At 36.9% G+C, this 20,791-nt stretch overlaps 3 protein-coding genes across 3 annotated transcripts in view; 2 read left to right on the top strand and 1 right to left on the bottom strand.

Moving 5' to 3' along the window:
• The window catches only part of LOC113284544 (extensin-2-like), a 1,541-nt gene extending 950 nt beyond the window's left edge, over positions 1–591 (top strand). Inside the window, exon 2 of the mRNA XM_026534043.1 lies at positions 8–591. Coding sequence (XP_026389828.1) covers positions 8–347 — 340 coding nt within the window. The 3' untranslated portion in view covers positions 348–591. The remainder of the gene's footprint in view (positions 1–7) is intronic.
• A 4,334-nt stretch (positions 592–4,925) lies between these two features.
• LOC113280713 lies at positions 4,926–6,197 on the bottom strand. The gene has a single exon (XM_026529301.1). The coding sequence runs from the start codon at positions 6,195–6,197 to the stop codon at positions 4,926–4,928; it is 1,272 nt and encodes a 423-aa protein (XP_026385086.1).
• A 12,527-nt stretch (positions 6,198–18,724) lies between these two features.
• On the top strand, positions 18,725–19,240 carry LOC113278558 (SKP1-like protein 1). Its single transcript, XM_026527366.1, has one exon. It carries the CDS (start codon positions 18,782–18,784, stop codon positions 19,238–19,240), a length of 459 nt encoding a protein of 152 aa, XP_026383151.1. The 5' UTR covers positions 18,725–18,781.
• The last annotated feature ends 1,551 nt before the right edge of the window (positions 19,241–20,791 follow it).

Genomic DNA, 20,791 nt, shown 5'->3' with positions numbered 1-20,791 from the left:
CCCCTAAGTACCTCTATGCATCTCCACCACCACCGGCTTACGTCGCTCCCAAGTACGAAGCACCAAAGTACACTCCTAAATACGTCTACCCATCTCCACCATCACCGGCTTACGTCGCTCCCAAGTACGAAGCACCAAAGTACACTCCTAAATACGTCTACGCATCTCCACCACCACCGGCTTATGTCTCTCCCAAGTACGAAGCACCAAAGTACATCCCTAAATACGTCTACGCATCTCCACCGCCACCAGCTTACGTCGCTCCCAAATACGAATCACCAAAGTATACTCCTAAATATGCCAACCCATCTCCACCACCACCGGCTTACGTTGCTCCTTATTACTGAAAATCTTAGTGCTTATCTCCAAGAGTTTTCTACTGCCCCCTTGGAATACACCGTGTACCTAGCCAACAACATTCATACAGTGTTACATCGTTTGTAACGTATGTACCTGGCATCCCCTCGTTCACCAAACTGTAATTTGATTTATGTCGTGAGTTTGAATTGTTTTTAGTTCTGCAATTTGCAGCCAAATGCAATTTTTATAGGTTGCAGATATATGTTCGCTAATGGAATTTCATTTCCTTTTTGCTTTGCTGTTTCTGGATTATGAAATACAAATCCAACGTATGTGGTTGTACTCTATTATTTGGGTCTTGAGTGTAATAAATTTGTTTGCTGTCTTTTGAATTATAATACATTTGCATTCTAACATGTCTCTTTTCGTACCACATATCCAACTACCGTCTTCATGACATATTTTATTTGGTGTGATTCCAGTTCCTGTGCGCTAAACTCGTATCACCTTTACCTGTAGACTTCAGCCAACTATGATTTTTAAGCCAAAATTGTGCACATGAGCGCAACTGATCAATTGATTAGACCGTTGCACGGTGTAGGAGAAGTTTCAAAGAAAAACACGACCATTATTACCCGAGTTCTTCTTTTTCTGCAATATGTTTTACTTGAACATGTTTAGCGTTACAGATCGTACACGACGATACACCTCCTTTAACTCTATAAATGAAGAATCTGATTTACCAATACTGAAATTTTGAATTCTATAAACGAAGAATCTGATTTACCAATACTGAAATTTTGAAGGATCATGTACTTGTAGTTGGGTTAAGAATCAAGAACACAAGAAGTGCACATATTCAAGTCAATGCCGATTTGTAGGTCTGCTAGCTTAAATTAGAGCTATTTTGTGAAAGGGTCTTTTGTGGGGGTGTTAGAATACGGGCATCCAACTCAAAACTAATAGGCAATGAGTGGAGAGGTCCTAAGAGATTATAAATCGCAGGATCTTAAATTGCCCATACAATGTGGGATTAATAATCTCAACTCCCCCCTCACGTGTAGCCTCGTTGGGTCTAACACGTGGAAAATTAAATCGGGTGACGCGGAGTAAGGCGTGGTCAAACGACTCGTCGCAAATAGCCTTCTCTGATACCATGTTAGAATAGAGGGTTATTCCCTATATAAACTTCCATCCTCCACTACAAAAAAACTGACCAAAGGCTACTAAAATTTTCCAACAACAGAAAAAATTTAGTTGCTTCACAGTTTAAGACACTAGGAAAGGCAACTGTGGTGGTGTATTGATTTGAGCCACTAAACGGTAAGCAACTATAGTTTCTAAAACCCTTTAGAAATAAGTATGCGCCAACTAAACAAATGAGCTAGTAGCTTGAGACATTCAACCACTTGGAAAAAAACAACAGCGGGATATTAGTTACCTAACCCTCTATTCAGCCACTAAAATAACACAACTACCAGAAAGCCTAGTTGAATAGAACTTTGGGAACTAACCATGCCAACTATAGTAGGCATATTCATTGAGCTACTTCCAAGAAACAACTTAGGATTCTTAGTAGCTTAACTTAAAGAAGAGATATTAATTTAATAAGGGAATGACTAAGTTGTTGGTGTAGTGAAGCTTTGTCGCTAAGTTCTCTAAGATCAAAATCTAGGCACGCATGTTATTGTGATCACATTTGTATAGATGATATTGTTGTTTAGTAATTTAGTAATAAAGTTGTTTAAACACCATGCGTCAGTGCTAAACCAATTTCTAACAATTACCAAGCCAATTGGTACGTAATATCAATATCCAAGAAAATATTAAAATTAGTGGTACGTATATTTGAAATACAGAAAAAAAAAATCAGATGGAACATGGGATGGCCTGCTGAGTGTCGGCTGCCGCATTATAACATTTCGGTCCAATTTGAAAGGAATAATAAATAATGCGAAAAAAATTGCAAGCATACAAAAGACAATCACTCTTTTCACGTTAGGGTTGTAACTTAAATATATAACTTCGCTAAATGTCAGAAGAGTAGAGTACTGGGATAAAAGGCTAATCGATTGGTCTTGCTCATTATTTGTGGATAAAGCTTAAAAAAAAGAACTATTTCATTACGCTAGATTATTAACCAAAAGTCTTATTGAATCCACATATGCATACCAGGTTCCCCATGGAGGAATGCCTTATTCACGGTAGCAACCGCACCTCTGGAGCATTGTTCTTATGGTGCATTCTCCACCATAGCGTGCAAAAACCTCACCTTCCCAAAATGTAGGCTATCAGAATCCCGTATCTCCAAGTTCAAAGTCATCGTCTTCGTCAGTGGTGTAAACTGCGTCACTATCAGCTTCCTCCTCCTCCTCCTCCTCTTGTCTTTGGATGGCAGCTATTACTTCGTCATGGCTGATGGTTTCTGGTAGAACATCAGTCCTATCCCAAACCATATTTTCATTGTGATCTTTTTGGGGCACTCGTCTAAGATCGTTGATTGAATAACTTGAATACCATTCTTGATACGCTTCATCAGAACTCGAGTTTTCTGGTGCAATAAGTTCCACTGAATTTTTTTCTGGAATGTTATAAGAGCAGCGAGGTCGTGTTTTTATAACCACTTCCAATTGTCGATTCTTTATGTCCTTCATATAGAAAACCTGTTGTGCTTGGTGCGCTAACGCAAATGGTTCATTCGCATAACAGGTTCTGTTGAGATTAACACAAGTAAATCCGTAGCTATCTCTTTTGGAGCCACCTTGATTTGCAACCGGACGCCAATTGCATTTGAAAAAAAGAATTCGTAATTGGTTTAAATAGCGTGCCTCGATAATTTCAGATACCACTCCATAATAATCATTCATATCATCATCTTCACCTTCCCCTCCATTTATACATACTCCACTATTATGTGTCTTCCGTCGCATCTCCCACGCTTTTGTATGGAATCTGAACCCGTTGATGATGTATCCGTTGAAAGACGAACACTCTTTATTAGGACCTTGACTCAGCGAATAGAGTTCATCACTCACCATACCATTTTTGTGCAGTTGATATATCTATTCATGTACATATATTCATATATTAGTTCAGGTTATGAAATCCTAAAAACATTTATTGTGTTTGAGTATATATAAACGCACTCACTTTGCTGGCAAACCAAAAAGGAAATTATTCGTTGTGTCTTCTTTCAACGTCAGCATCTCTTATTCCACGCCTTTTTAATTCTTCTCTATGTTCACTGTAAGTGGAATGCTTCATATAGTTAACTACTGAATTGACACAATTTAAAGATTATTGGCCTTAAAAGCAAAACAAAACGTATATACTTCTCGTACGGCTCCACTTCTGTAGTATTCTGCAGAGCATAAAGTTGGATTTGTTTCATTTCTGAGTCCTCAAGCGTTCCCAAAGTTTCAGCTCCAATGGGCCGACCAGATTGTCTGAAAACGAATAATTTCTCACGTGAGGGTGGTTGTTCATAATCCTCATTCCTTGAGACCCGATTGAATATTGTATAAGTACTGTTCAAGTATCGCGTAAGCATAGTGAGGCTCTCTTCTATTAAGTATGCTTCAGCCATAGAGCCTTCTGGACATGCTTTATTTCGCACATAAGACTTTAACTTGCGCAGATACCTAAAATGTAATTCTTATTAGAATTCACTGGCGTAATTTAAGTAAAATTGTACAAATATACACTGCAAAAAGTACAGAAAAAATGTGTGTGAAGTATCTAAGAATCGTATATTTGTTTTCTTGAACTGATGTAAGAAAACTATCATTAACATTAATATTTAGAATTCAGAATATACAGAAAATGGTTAAACCATACCTCTCATTCGGGTACATCCAACGATATTGAACTGGACCAGCATCCTTTGCTTGTTGTGGTAGATGAACTGGCAAATGCATCATCACGATAAAAAATCCCGGGGGGGAATATTTTTTCCAACTTGCACAAAGTAATTGCAATTATGTCTTCTAGTTTGTCTAGGTCCGCTATGTTGAGAACTTGTGTACACAACGCTTTAAAAAACATACAAAGCTCACTCACTGCGCCATACACATCCTCAGGAAGTAACCCTCGTAACGTGATCGGCAGTAAGCATTCCATTAGCACATGGCAATCATGACTTTTCAGACCCATAATCTTTCGATCTTTAACATTAACACAACGAGAAATATTTGATGAATATCCATCGGGAACCTTGATATCCTTCAAAGTCCTACAAAAAGTATCCATCTCCTTCGTGGACATCACATACCTAGCTGGTGGCATAACAAATTTGTCTCCTTTTTTTTTCGGATGTAACTCCGGTCTTATTCCCATATCCTTAAGATCAAAACGGGCCTTGATATTGTCTTTTGTCTTCCCTTCTACTTTCATTACTGTTCCCAACAAAATTTCCAAGATATTTTTCTCAATGTGCATCACGTCAAGATTATGGAAACACAAAATTGTGCTCACATATGGCAACTCTTCCCGAAAAATACACTTTTTTTTCCAATTGTGGTCAAAATCGACCGGTACTGTTGGTGTCAGACCGTTCTGTTTGGCATTCTTACCAAATTCTACTTGCTCAAAATGTGCCAACTGATGATTTATCTCATCCCCATTCATTAGATGTGGTTTTTCTCTAAGCTCTTTTTCCCCGTTGAAGGGTGTTGTCTGTTGTCGCCACTTGTGATCAGCAGGCAAGAACCGCGATGTTGCATGTAACAAAACTTACCTCCATACCGCAGTCGAGTTGAACATGGGTCGGACCCACAACACGGACATGCTAAGGACCCCTTGGTGCTCCACCCGGAGAGCATAGCTAGTGCAGGAAAGTCATTAATAGTGCCAAGCAATGCTGCGCGCAACTGAAAATACTCTTTCTTCGAAGCATCGTAAGTGGTAACACCAACATACCATAATTCCTTCAATTCTTCTATAAGGGGTTGTAAATAAACATCGATATCATTTCCCGGTGACTTGGGTCCCGAAATTATCATAGACAAAATGAAGTTTTGCTCTTGCATAACCTCCCATGGTGGTAAGTTGTAGATGATTAGAACCACTGGCCATGTACTATGCGGATTCATCATATTTCCGTAAGGATTCATGCCATCACTTGCTAATGCAAGTCTCACATTCCTAGGGTCAGCTGCAAACGTTGGATGCCTCTTATCAAAGGTTTTCCATGTCTTCGCATCAGCAGGATGTCTCAAAAGTCCATCATTGATACGTTCTTCAGCATGATATCGCATATCAGTAGCAGGCTGTGGAGACATAAATAACTTTTGAAGTCTGGGCTTCAAGTTGAAGTACCTTAGTTGTTTTTCAGGAATCTTCTTCCCTTTCGGTGTCCTTCTATTTTCTGACCCGTTATTAGTATTAGATGAAACGTTTTTCCATCTAGAAACACCACATACCCGACAATCATTTCTATCCGCGTCATCTTTCCAATATAACATGCAATCGTTAGGACAAGCATCGATCTTAGTGTAGCTATGACCCAAGTTACTGATTGTTTTCCTAGCTTCGTAAAAGTTCCTTGGAAGTTTGGCATCTGGAAATGCCTTGATCAAGAGATTCAGTAGCACGTTAAACCACTTGATGCTCAGACCACCTTGGCACTTGATGTGAAGCAAGTGTATGGTAAAGGACAACCGTGAGTACTTTTCACAACCAGGATATAGTGGAACCTTTGCATCTTCCAGGACCTGGTAAAAATTTGAAGCTTCGTCTTTTGGAGCATCTTCATCATAATCAGGCACCATCTCATTTATCAGTTCCTTCATTCGGTCGTCTTCATCCCCAATCACAGTACCATTAGACATATAGTCCTCCTCCTCACCCTCCCCATGGTATATCCAATGGACATATCCTTGCAGAAACCCTTTCCACATTATATGTGCCTCCACCTTTTGGTTTGAGTAAGTTTTTGTTATTGCACTTTCTACACGGACACCATATTTCCTCCCCTAGTTCTAAGTGGCGACACGCAAATTTCATGAAATTTTTGACACCCGCTTCATAGTCAAGATGGTTTCTTGGCAGTTCCAACCAACTCTTGTCGATAGTTTTATCTTCTTCGAAATCCATACTGAACGCCAGGGTAATCTCTTTAAATCTAATCTGGGCAGCAGCTTACAAATGCACTTTAGGAGGAATCCCTGGAAAACAGTAAAGTGAGATTAGCATTGCCATCGCCAATGAGAAAGTTCAGAAATATATTATAGGAGCAAGCTACGCAAACTTGAGAAAACTCCAATACAGATGTTTCATTTTCGTCATCGATATAGACGGCAGAATAGTCTAACACTAACTACAACAAGCATAGATATTCTACCATATATCCTATTACTATTCTTTTCATCCTTATCAAACAAGATATCAGAAAAATGGATTCGCAGTTCTTGCTAAAATTTCATCATCAAGACTAAGTTTCCAGTAACTCTTAACATTGAAACTCAAGTACCAAAAATAATAGAGGTGATATTACAAACATGTTATATGCATAAATATATTCTCTAATGGTACACAAGAAACTTTAATTCAAACAAAACCCAATATTACTAACCATTCTAACTGACTGGCTAACACGATTCGAGTTGATAAACATAAAATTGACATACAACGCAGATATCCCATGCTTTATTATCACATAAATTGAAGTTTAATCATTCAACTTCTACCGGGAAAAAACGTACCTGCTCAATTTCCTCCTCTGCTTTTTGGTGTTTGTTCTCAAGTCTCAATACTCGGTAAAATAATGAGTTGGGGCGAATGAAGATCGAAGGAAAAAATAATGGAGGGAAAACAAGGCGGGAGAATTTTGGATCGTATCAAATCTTTCCATTTGGTTAGCTTTCTTTCCTTAGAATATTTTCCGAGGGGGGAATTTGGAAGGAATTTGTACGTGTTTGGTAAGATATAAGGCGTGTTTGGTAAACGATGAGATCCTAAAAATAAGGTTAGTATCTTGTACGTGTTTGGTAAAATATATATTATATTTAATTTATTGTTGCCAAATAAATATCGTTCAAGGATTAAGAATGATTAAGAGCAGGCTATCTTGTGCAGCGACTGCAAATGCTATTTTTTTTTTTGAAATTGAAAAGCCAAATACAAGTGATCTTATGTATTTATTATTATTAATGACTTCCAGAAATTTTAGTATCCGTACAATCAATCAACTTACAAGAAACAAGAATTGAAAGGTATTTTAAGGCGACATTGTTTCTTATGAATTACTTGAGACCACCTGAATCATGAATAGTTTGGAACTTTTTAACATTTTTAATTTTTTTTGAAGCACATTTTCAATTTTATGAGATGGATGGACACGTTCATATCTTTCTTAGTACGTGCATTATTTTTATTAGTGCATTTGATAAGTCCCAATAACAAAAAAATTTACAAGGCCATAGATATCTCCTGGACCAAGACCACCTAAATGATCATCTATTACAATGTATTCCGACATTTGATATTGGCATTGATCGGAAAACATAGTCGAAACTTAAATTCTAAAAGAAGACTTTTGAAGTTTCACGATGACTTCAATTTTCGAACGTTTGCACCAAAATCGGATTAGCTATCCTCATATAATCAGGTTATTTAATTATTATTTATTTGTTGCACAAGGTGTATCTCATGGACCAAGATCACCTAAATGATCATCTATTACAATGTAGTCAACATTTGATTTCTATATTGGTATTGATCAGAAAACATGGTAGAAAATTAAAATCTCACAGACGACTTTTGAAGTTCCTTGGTGACTTCAATTTTTAAACATTTGTACCAAAATCGGACTAATTATCGGATTCTGCAGAAGGTGTATCTCCTGGATCAAGATCACCTAAATGATCATCTATTGCAATGTAGTCCAACATTTATTATTGGTATCGATCGGAAAACATGGTCGAAACTTAAAATATCACTGTCAACTTTTGAAGTTCTTCGGTGACTTCAATTTTCGTACGTTTGAACCAAAATCGATTAACTATCCTCATATAATCAGGTTATTTAATTATTACGTACTTATTTTTCGTATAAGGTGTATCTCCTGCAAGATCACCTAAATGACCATCTATTGCAATGTAGTCCAACATTTGATATTGGTATCGATCGGAAAACATGGTCGAAAATTAAAATCTCACAGACGACTTTTGAAGTTCCTTGGTGACTTCAATTTTCGTACGTTTGAACCAAAATCGGATTAACTATCCTCATATAATCTGGTTATTTAATTAGTACTTATTTGTTGCACAAGGTGTATCTCATGGACCAAGATCACCTAAATGATCATCTATTGCAATAGAGTCCAACATTTGATTTCGATACTGGTATTGATCAGAAAACATGGTCAAAAATTAAAATCTCGCGGACGACTTTTGAAGTTCCTTAGTGACTTCAATTTTTGAACGTTTGTACCAAAATCGGATTAACTATCGGATTCTGCAGAAGGTGTATCTCCTAGATCAAGATCACCTAAATGATCATCTATTGCAACGTAATCCAACATTTGATATTAGTAATGATTGGAAAACATGGTCGAAACTTAAAATATCAAAGACGACTTTTGAAGTTACTCGGTGACTTAAATTTTTGAACGTTTGTACCAAAATCGGATTATCTATCGGATTTTGCAAAAGGTGTATCTACTGGATCAAGATCACCTAAATGATCATCTATTGCAATAGAGTCCAACATTTGATATTGGTAATGATTGGAAAACATGGTCGAAACTTAAAATATCACAGACGACTTTTGAAGTACCTCGGTCACTTCAATTTTTGAACGTTTGTACCAAAATCAGATTAATTATCCTCAATTTACAAACAGATCCAAGAAGCAGCATTTTATTTTATTGAGAGTTATTGTTCTTGATCAAAAAATACGAATGGTTGATGTTCAAAACTTTGTTATTTCCACATTACATTGAATTGGATGTACTTACCAAACTTCATGGCGGATGATAGATATCATGAACCCTACTAATGGTTGGATGAATAAAAGCAATTTCAAGAACCTCTTATCTTACTCTCTCTGACAGTGTAATAACAATTTCGTTTATCTTGCCACCACAACCTAAAACATAACAAAGGTTTTTCTTTGTATATATTAGATCCTGGCGCATGCGCGATGCCTTTATCATAAACAACCTGGAGTACGTTACGTTTATGACTCAACATATATACTCCCTCGGTTTCAGAAATATAGGCCGATTTCACGTACAAATTATACATGAAACAAGTCTATATTTTTGAAACGAAAGGGTATGAGTTACTACTTTACATCACGTCTATGCATCATACAGATACTAAAAATAAAATTGATTCAGGATAAAAAACTCAAGCTTCAAACATCGTGGTCTGGGCTAGAGACAGATTAATGAATATGTAAGTGGTAGCCTGATAGGGAAGGGATTGGGGTCCATGATTTTTTTTTACATATTTCTTTTTCTATTTAAATTTGAAAACATTTCACTATATCGTTGTACGGGAGCAATACGTGAAAGAGTAATTTGCAATTGCTCCGAACTTTTTATCTGCCTAATTCTCTTTATGGTGATCAAAACCTAAAAAAAAAAAACCCTAAGCGGACTAATAAAAATAAAAATAAGGCATTGTTGTGTAATCACCGGCTCACGTAGCCAACATATCATAGTCTAAATGAACATACTAAATTAGTATAATACAAAAAAAAAGAGATAAAGAGAGAAATGTGGAACTGTATTACAATGTTTTATATTTATTGCCCTCGACCTCAATTAAGTCGATACATAGAAGGTTCAAGACCTTGAATCGTGTCACTCATGGGATTCTAAAGAATCCTTAAGGAATAAAAAGATCGGCTGTGCTAGACACCATGAAGTCACCGCAAGAGAGAAACTCCTGGGATCCACCGGGAGACAATAGGAAGTGGCCTTTTGATTTTTTGTGGGTACCACATTTTTGTGTTTCACATGGTGATTTCACCATGAAAAAATCACGGTTAGTCTATATTTATAGAAAAAAATAAACTCATTTATCTTTATCTTGAGTAAGTGGTATTATCACCAAACTTTCTCTATATAACAGGCGGGCGTCTCCATCACAGCAGCAGAGAGAACCGAGATAAGGAAGGATAAAATTTCGTGAAATATTTTGGCTGAAAATTAGGGAAAGTTCGAGAATTCGTTAGAGAAAAAGGGAAACTTGGTTTCTAGATTTTTGGAAAGAAGATATCGAAGAAAAAAAATTCAATTTTTTCTCAGTTAATCCTAAATTGATTTGAGCGGGATGAAACTCAAACTGAAATTTTTTTGGGCGGGATTATTCCCGGTTGATGTATATCTGTTCGGCTATATAAAGATCCCTAAAATCATGAAGAGTGCAATCCAATCTCAGCTCCATCTTATGAAGGTGTATTTTCTTTTCAATTTTCTCTTCAAACCCTAAGCTTGATTTTTTGTATCAAAACCTAATTGATTTTTTCTGTATTTTTTTCGACAGGGAACTTATCTAATTCGGGTTGTTGTGTTCTTACTGGTATGTTTCTTTTGAATATTAATCTTGGAAGGAATATCTTCGTGTTTTTTTTCTTCATGTTTTGGGTTAAATTTTTCTTGTTTTGATACTGTCATGAATTGAGTTTTACGCCTCAGTGTTATAACTTGTTCCTTTCATGAATTGAGTTTTGCGAATGGCTGGGTATTAAAAAAATTACTGGTATAATGGATTTCAATATGTATTCTAGTGGTTAAATTGATTTTGTCAACATTTTGAGGATTTATCTTACGGATCAAATGGTTGTTGAATTGTGTGCTTAAATGTATATATCTGTGGATTTGTTATTCTCAATAATTTTTAGGTGTTTTTATTTCATCAGATATGGCTCGAGACCTATTTTTTGGGGATTCCGCCTTGCGCCGAAAATACGGTAAATTAAGAATAAACCTTATGATTCAATGAAGGCATAAACTTTCTGTTTGTGTTGTGTGTTGATTAATATGCATGGTTGTTTTCTAGAATCCACTACTAAAAAACAAAAAGAACAGAAGCGAAGAGCTAAAGCATCCTCAACTGCAATTGTGAATCCCATGTACACACGACAGGGAGGAAATCCAAGAAATGTGCAGCAATCTCAATTTATTGGTAACCAATAACCTTTTTTTTTTGTATCTAAATCTCCTTTCTTAATAACATTTTCAGTTTTGAACAAGTAAACTGAGTTAGAATTTTACATGTCGTTTTCTGCATAATTTTCAATGACAAGTAATAGTACACAGTGTAGTGTTTGTTGATTGATGCCCAATAGAGTGCCGGGATTTTTTCAAATGTTTCTTGAATTCTGCCTTATAGAACCAATAACCGATGTTGTGTATTGTTAGGTAATTTTAGCAATTAATATGTATGCCTTACTTAAATGTCATACTGCAGGAGACAAAAACAAGGAGGGACAAGGACACCAATTGAATGACTTTAGCAGTCGCTTGCAAGCAGCTCAGTCAATGGTGCACGACGGAAATGGAGTTGGAAGAACAGGTCGGGTGCTGCCAAGCCATGCACCGATCGAGTCACCAGTGGATGGAGGAAGGGGAGGTGGAAGAACACGTCCTGTGCTGCCAAGTCGTTCACCAATTGAGTCACCTGTGCATGAGAGAAGTAGGGATGGTGGAATATCATGCGCGGTGCATCCAATGGAATCACCTCTGAACAATGATTTTCTGTAAACTCCAAGGATATCCCCTAGAGGTCACCGCACAGGAGTACACAGAAATCTGGAGAAGGAATACAATGGTCTACATAGCCCTATGAGAACTCAAGGTCGCCGTTCTGTACCACCTCCCGCAGAGAATGAAATACAACAACGTTCAAATCAATTGCATAATAATCGAACACAAGCATCTCTTCAGCCATCTCATCGGTCAACACAAAAAGTTATTCAAAGTTCAACATCTCATCAATCACAGCATAATGCTCTTCGAAGTTCATCTTCGCAGCAATCTCGCCGATCACAACAGCGGAACAATCTACATGATTCTTCAGCTGAAAACCATAAATTTTCGCAACCCAACCGATCGCGATCAGCGTCTAATTCTCCTGTAGCAAATAATGAAGAAGTTGGCTATTCACTGCAAGATGGTATATTTATGTGAGAGGCATTTTGTTTTTTAATGTTGTTTTTTTCTGGCTAGCTAATAATTTTCCTGTATGCTATCTTTGGTTTCTTAAATAGGTCGAACACAACGTACCACAAGAAAGAAAACGACTAATCTTGCGGTTGCCAAGAGGGGGAAGGAGAAAGTAAGCGTGTACGTTTTTAAAGAAAAATTTTGTGGTCACTATAGACATGAGCTTATAAACTCTATTGGGTCGTGGTTAAGGCAAAGGGACAGTTGCCCACTAACATATGATAAATTTGATGATATGCCTGAACAGAAGATTGCCCGAGTGATCCAGAATGTCCGGGTATAAATAACTTAATGTTACTTATTTTATTCTTAGTTTAGAATTTTTTTAGTTGCTATCTCTAATAAGTTGTTTTCGGCCATATAGGACCACTTTATTCTCGTTCCTGATGATGAAGTGGCTGTCAAAGTGATCAAAGACGTGATGAGGAATGCCTATAAGGCATACAGGCACAAAATTCGTCTAGCATACATAAAAGCTTGGGGTGATGGGTTCGCTGGATCAGATGGCCATTTGGAGGCTTTGGCACACCCTCCCAAAGATTTCCCCAACAAACGTGATTGGGCTCACATGTGTGAGAACTTCACCACCGATGCGTTCAAGGTATATCTATTTGCTTACTGTTTACATATGATGTTTTTTTTTTAAGTCATGGGAGTGGACAATTAGGTATGATATGTGGAACTGGAAAACATTACACAAGTTATCTTTTCTTTTTTATCTTAAAATTGCACTTCATTATTGGTTTGAAAACAAGAATGCACTGCCAAGGGCACTCTAATGCAGCTGAACTCATTTTTTGCAAACCCTTGCTATCATTTCTTGTTGTATTTTTCGTTTAGAATATAAATTATATGTGGATGTAAAGTAGCTTACATCATATACAAGAGTTTGGTTTTGGTTATGGAAGATTTTCCATAAGGTTATATATATAGATTGAACTTGAAGAGTTGGGGTGGGTGATCTTTTATTAACATTTTGTCTTATATATGTCTGCATTCTTACACTTAACTTCATATTAACTTACATTTTACCTCATGCGATAGAAAAATTCTGAAAGAGGACGTCTTGCTGCGGCTGCGAAGCAACTCAACGGTATCAACCACAGTAATGGCAACAAAAGTTTCACTAGTATCGAATACGAGTTGGTATATATTATGCCTGCTTCAATTGTTTTATTTAATGATATTGTTTACAAGTCAGATGTGTTTATTACATGATATGTTGTTTTATATGATGATGTTTTTCATTTCAAAGCTGCAAGCCGGAGAGCCTTGTGATCCAGTGACTTTCTTCCGACGAACCCATGATCCTGAAAAGAAAATCAACCCCAAATGCAAAGAAATGAGTGTAAGAAATAATCCTTCATTGATGAAACATGTTTGATATGTATCTATTTATAGATTATTATTTACACAATCATGATTTGCACAGATAGAATTGCAAAATTATGCTATGCACTGTTGTGCTCATTCTGCCAAAAGATTAAGTGAAGAAAAATATGCAGCATTTTTATATCAGAGTTTTGAGTTTCTTATCATCGGTTAAGTGAAAACTGCTCCTGGTAGAATTTTTGTGAATAAGTATGGTTCTTTATTATGGGAATTTTTGTGAATTGTGGCCACATTAAGTACGGTTCTTTATTCTGGAATTCTACTTTGTAGTCAGTATTATTTTTTTCCTTCAACCTGCTATTGCCTGCCCAAACTCATTTGAAACTGGTTGCCTACTTTGTGATTAATTTGTGTTTTGAATTAATGTGCAGGAAAAAATGAAGGCCATGAAGGAAGCCGCAGATCGGGGAGAAACTAATGACACTCCAGAAGAGATATTTAACAAAGTTCGTAATGCTGGATGTTCGGGTAAACGTCGTCGCAAGGCTCATCCAACTAACTACAGTTTATACCAGAAAAAAGAAGAAGAAATTGCCGAATTGAAAGTAAGAATGGCATCCTTGGAACAGGAAAAACAAAAGGCTTAAGAAAGAAACAGGTCCGAACGCGACAAAGAAGTGGTTGAATGAATATCTTGTTAAAAATGGCATGCCGGCTATGGAATTATCATCTGAAGATGAACCGGAAGATGATGATGAAAATGCTGATGTGCACGGGAGTCAAATTCATGAACATCGAGATGCCTTTGAAGGTAGTGATATGGAAGCTGAAGAGGAGGATGTAGAGGCCTTTGCAGATGGTCAAGAAGAAGGTGACGAGGAGAATCCGGACAGGGAACTAGAAGAGGATGATGAAGAAGAATATTTTGAGGTTTAGATGCATTTATTATTTCTGTTATTTAGAGTCTCTTTTTAGAAAGATCTAGCTTAGATCTTAGAAGAACTTTCTCTTTTTTTTTTGGTCTTGTGGTCCTGATATCTCGGGTGGGATTACGATATTCTTGATTTTTTTGTTTGGAAACTTCTTTGTTTTAACGAATGTTATTAAATAAATAATTATTTTTAGTATATCTCTTTTTTTAGTATTTATTGTTAATTATAGAAATTCAATTAATATTTATTTATTAATATTTGGTAATGCATTAAATTTGGGAAGTTATTTACGGATGGACTTTTTTTCCGGGCCTGGGTCCGTAGCACCGGTCAAGCCCAGATCATCCCTCTCACCGGTCCATTCGAGATGTTAGTAGCATTACCTATTTAAAATCTAGAGAACTAGTGGCTCTTTAAGTTTAGGAACTCCGAAATTGGTTTCATGTATGAGTTGGCTACTGTTGTTGCTGCAATGGTAGTAGCTTTTAGCCATTTGGCTACTAGAGACTATTAGAGATACTTTGTATCCTAAAAGATTGGCTACTAAAACTTAGTTGCATATATATTTTTGCAAATGCATGAAATAATTTATCCGTGACCTATTGAACAACTAGACAAGAACTAGTGTCTTAAACCATTAGGCATATGAAACGACTACTACAAAAGCCAGTGGTTTTATGTTGTTGTCCATTAGATGAATCTTTAAATGCAAAATCTATTAAACAATTAAAAGATAGTTGTTGCCTTAATATTTTCGCTAATAACCTGACGACTACACAAATTAGTGACTTTACCTATTAGGTGACATCTGTCGGCCAACTAGCCAAACTAGTAGCTTTAGACATGGGGACCAACTAACCAGTGCGAACTTGTTGCTTTAAACATAAAACAACACCCTCTTACGCCACTACGCCTGGGCAACTAACATTAATTGCATAAATTGTTAGGCAACTAAAGATTTGAATAGGCCACTACCATTAGTCAAGTAGCCTTTGGTTGGTTTTTTTGTAGTGCTCCTTCCATGGCATCCACAGTTATATTTTTATCCGGGGATAACTTGTAGAGATTAGGATATGTTTTTTCTAATGACCATTCTCCTCACCAAATGTCATTCCGAAATCTAATTAAACTCCATGAATGTAAATATAAAGTTGAATTTTCACTAACCAGACCAGCAGCTTCCGCAATGGCACGCTAACAACAGACACCATAGGTTTGAGTGATTTTTCCAGGGATCCAATATGAGAACTCTGAGCCATATTTATCTTCTATTATCTTGTACCAAAGATTTCTGTTTTCGACACCAAACCTCTATCACCATTTAGCTAGCAAAGATAAATTCATTAATCTGAGATTGCACACACCTAGGCTACCTAAAACTCTCACTGTTCTTTTTGATGTATCACCAAAACAATTTATTTTCTCTCCTGATGCCTTATTTTGAGCTGAAATACTTCACCGACTAAATTATGTTCTTATCTATCAGCCAAATTATGTTCTGTGCATGATCTTTTATATGTGGTCGGGCGATTTATCACCCTCAAAACACGACTAAATTCGCAGTATATATATATGTCCATGTTGATGGCAGTGAAATGAATTTTGGTGACATATGGATAAGCTTTCCACCGTGCTTATCTCGAATTCCCATTTGTTTATCTTCTTCCTTAGCAGAAACGTCGTAATCTTGGATTTTAATTAGCTTTAGAAGGGACAGGACAGCATGAATGTGGGCAAAAGATTTCATCAGCGACTAACCTGACTCACTTCTTCACCATATCCTTTCCCTCCTTGAAATCAAAGTATGTCGTGCTTAATATCGCATTATCTAAACGAATGGAACTACATTTGGACCTCTATCCCCCACTCTTGATTTTAAACACTGGTTTCCCTCTTCTTTGAAACCAATAAATTTCTAGATGGAAGATTGCATCGTCATGATATGTCAAACAAACAGTAATTGTCTCTACTCTGGAATAAACACTTGAATGAATCTCGGGTTAAACTAAAGGATCCGTAATTATAAGGCTTAAGGTTCAAGAGCTCAGTCTATTCTTAGATCATGAAAAACCATTCTCTATTCCATGGTGTCTTTCTAGTTGTCCATCATTCTCTGACGCTTTCACGTGTAAAGCATCTACCCACTTCTGATTGAACCCTACAGGCATGCCTGCTTGCTGCTTGCTTTGAATAGACTTTCTCCATTTCTGTCGGTTTCTTGAGGAATTTGCAGATTTGTTCAAGTTGAACCCTGACTCAGAAAACAACCACTGATTGCTTTCCTTAAAACAGCACCTAATCTGGAGATGCTCGATTTTGAAGGGGAAAGTGCAAGGACCTTTTGAATCTGGATGTTTTAATTTGATAAATTACAAAACAAATCTTGGGTTCCATTTGCTAACTATGCAGTTATTTTGCTTTTGACGTCTGTCTAGATAATATTTAGATTTGGGTTCATTCAAGCATATTCACTTTCAGTTTACTCAGCTTCATTCATGGCTTATTAATCATCTTTTAAGTAGAGATAATTCATGGTATGACTATGATCTCTATTATTAATGGCTGATAAATATAGGTGCACGGTCAGATGTAACCAAGACCTGTTTAGATTCCAATCAATTCAATTTTGGCTTGCAAGAAGCTGTAAATATTGGGATTCTTAGTTCGTTACCAAACAAGAGAAAGAACATGCAATCAACTCCAGAACGCTGGGTTAATTAAAAGAGCAAACTGTATTATGTTAAAAACAGTAGCCACATATAAAAACTCGACGTAAAGAAGAAAACAATAACTTGGTAACTCAGGCATTGGAATTCCTATTTATTTAATATTCCATCAATAAAGAGAAAAGGGATTTCTGTGATTCTCCGTCCAGAAGGAGAAAAACACCCAAAAGTAAAAACGCAATTAAATAACACAAATTTTCAATACCTATCATAAAGATGATAACAGCAAACCCTGCAAAACAATTCAAAAGAAACCCTGCAATCTTTAAACTATTGAACTTCTTGCGAATATCCTTCCCTCTATTTCCTTTCAGTGTAAGCCCAACTGCCCCAAGACTCAAATCCAATAAGCCGTCAATATTCAAGTAGTTTGCCGCTAAGATAAGTTCCAATAATGTAGCTTGATCGACGTTAATAAAATCGCCATCCCACATCAGAAGTAATATTTCGATCTTTCTACCATCGTCCCCTATAATTTTACCGTCCTCCCCTATAGGAATAGTAGTTTCAACATGTTTCTTGCAGTATTCAATAACTTTAGCCAAAATCTTTCTTGTTACCTTGGGTAAATGTATCACGTCGTTATCATCACAATCGTCGTCTTCGATCATACGCTTTAGGGTTAGTGATTGAAGAGCAACAGCTTTTTTAACTTTAAAATCTTTCCCATCAGAACTCCTCAATGTTACTGTCTTTGACATTTTCAATCCCATTTTGAACAAAGTTGAAGAAAAACTAAGAAAAATTGATTTGCACAAAAATAAATTCAGACAGAGACGGATTGCTGCTATATATTTCTGGTGGTCGTCGTTCGGGAACACGTAAAGTTATATTCGGAAAGAAAGAGGGAGACGTAGGTCTTTAGTAGTTTCTTATCCAAGTCACCAACACCCTGCTAAACAACATATGTTGTGGCTACGGGGAGGCAAGTCTCATAAGGGACATTAAGGTTTACCATCCTGTTTCTGACTAGTCGGTTTCCGCAACATGGTATGGGTGTTCGGAAAATCAGGCTTCAAGTCCAACTGTCATAGAAGTCCCAAGATCCAACGACTCACAACACGCAACTACTAAAGACACGTCGTTTCACTCTTACCATGATATTCTGTTTCCCAAACGAAGACAACTTCCAAATTGGGAACCTTCATGATTCTAGAGTCTTCTTATGAAAAACTATATTTCTTATGAAAAACTATATATATATCTGTGAACGAAGGTACTGGTTCTCACGTACAATTTCTTCGCTTTTCTTTCTCTGTTCATAAGATTTTTTCTCAGTTACTAGTTTTTTTTCGTTGCAACCATTAATTGATCGTATGTCGACTCCAAAGATGGTAACCTTGAAGAGTTCTGATGGAGTAACTTTTGATGTTGAAGAATCTGTTGCTCTTCAATCTCAAACAATCAAACATATGATCGAAGATGATTGCGCTGATAACGGAATACCTTTACCCAACGTAACTAGCAAGATTTTGGCTAAAGTTATTGAATATTGCAGGAAACATGACGGTGATGCTGATGAGAAAGACAAAGATGAGGCTAAGAACTGGGACGCTGACTTTGTTAAGGTCGACCAAAACACGTTGTTCGATCTTATTTTGGCTGCGAATTATCTGAATGTTAAGGAGTTGTTGGATTTGACTTGCCAGACAGTTGCTGATATGATCAAGGACAAGACACCAGAGGAGATCCGCAAGACATTCAACATCGAGAATGACTTCACCCCTGAGGAAGAGGAGGAGGTCAGAAGGGAGAACCAGTGGGCTTTTGAATGATTTGACGCCTCAATCATCTAGCTAGGGTTTAGTTTATGTTTTTGACTAGTCCAGAAGATTTTATGTTTAATTGATTAAGGTATTGATTAATATGGTTTTATTTTTTAATTCTTGTTTCATTAAAGATTAGAGATTTTAGATTATTCTGAATTGACATTAACTGCTTCATACTATTCATCGCTGTTGATCGTTAGAATTAAACATATGAAAGAGAATAATTGAAGTTTTCTTATTCTTGAAAAGCTTGAGAATACAATTCGGTTCATTGTGACTAAATAGGGAGAAACAGACTTTACTCCAAGAATATATTCTTTCCTAACTAAAATATATCCTAACCATATATACAAAATACAATATATACATCTCTCAATACTCCACCTCAATTTGGAGCATGAAGATCACGAATGCCCAACTTGCAAAGAAGTTGCTCAAACTGAGGACGTCCAAGAGCCTTGGTGAAAATGTCTGCAAGTTGAGCGGTGGTGCGAACATGAGAAGTAATAACAACACCGGACTGAATTTGATCGCATACATAACGACAATCAATCTCAATATGTTTGGTGCGCTCATGAAAGACAGGGTTAGCAGCAATATGAAGGGCGGATTGACTATCACAGTAAAGACACATAGGCTGAGAGTGAAACCCACCTAGAGATTTCAGTAATGCCTTTAGCCACGTGAGCTCACTACAAGTATGAGCCATGGAACGGTACTCGGCCTCAGCATAAGAACGAGAGACTGTATGCTGCTTCTTTGTCTTCCAAGATATAAGTGATCCTCCCAAAAAGATAAAATAAACAGTAAGCGAACGACGACTAAGAGGGCAGGAGGCCCAATCAGAGTCACAATAAGCAGTAAGCTGAAGAGCACTATCTTTACCTAAAGGAATTCCTTGACCCGGATCGCCCTTCAGATATCGAAGAACTCGGAGTGCAGCTTCCCAATGAGAGACCCGAGGAGACTGCATAAATTGTGCCAACACATGCGCCGCGTAACACAATTCAGGACGAGTAATAATTAAATAGATCAAACGTCCAACGACCCGACGTTACTGGGATAAATCATAGTACATTAGTCCATCATCTAGAGCTAAACAATGATGTTGATCAATGGGTGAAGAAGCTGGTTTGGCTCCAAGAAGTCCAGTCTCAGACAGAACGTCCAAAGTGTATTTACGTTGAGAAAAAAAGAGACCATCAGCTCTTGTTAGTTTATGGTTTGATTAGTCCAGACAACTTTTTTTTGATTAATACTGATTATGATGATTTTCTTTCTTAATTCGATACTTAAATTCGATTGCACATGTTTTATTCTTGTTTCCCGAGGATTAGTATATCTTGAATTGGCACCAAATAAGCCCCCTACTTTCTTCTGTTCCGCCGGTGTCACTGTAGTACAGTGTTAAAATCATTAAGTGATGATACCAGTGACCTGAATTCCAATCTCGCAAGCATCAAATTCTTTACCGATCAAAAAAACAAAAAAAACTTTCTTCTGTTCCCAGCTAGCTTTTTACCCATTTGATTCGATCCCTAGGGGCATGTGTTTGCA

The sequence above is a fragment of the Papaver somniferum genome, chromosome 5 (genome assembly GCF_003573695.1).
Source record: "Papaver somniferum cultivar HN1 chromosome 5, ASM357369v1, whole genome shotgun sequence".
Taxonomy (NCBI): Eukaryota; Viridiplantae; Streptophyta; class Magnoliopsida; order Ranunculales; family Papaveraceae; genus Papaver; species Papaver somniferum.
This window is presented reverse-complemented; position numbering and strand designations above follow the sequence as displayed.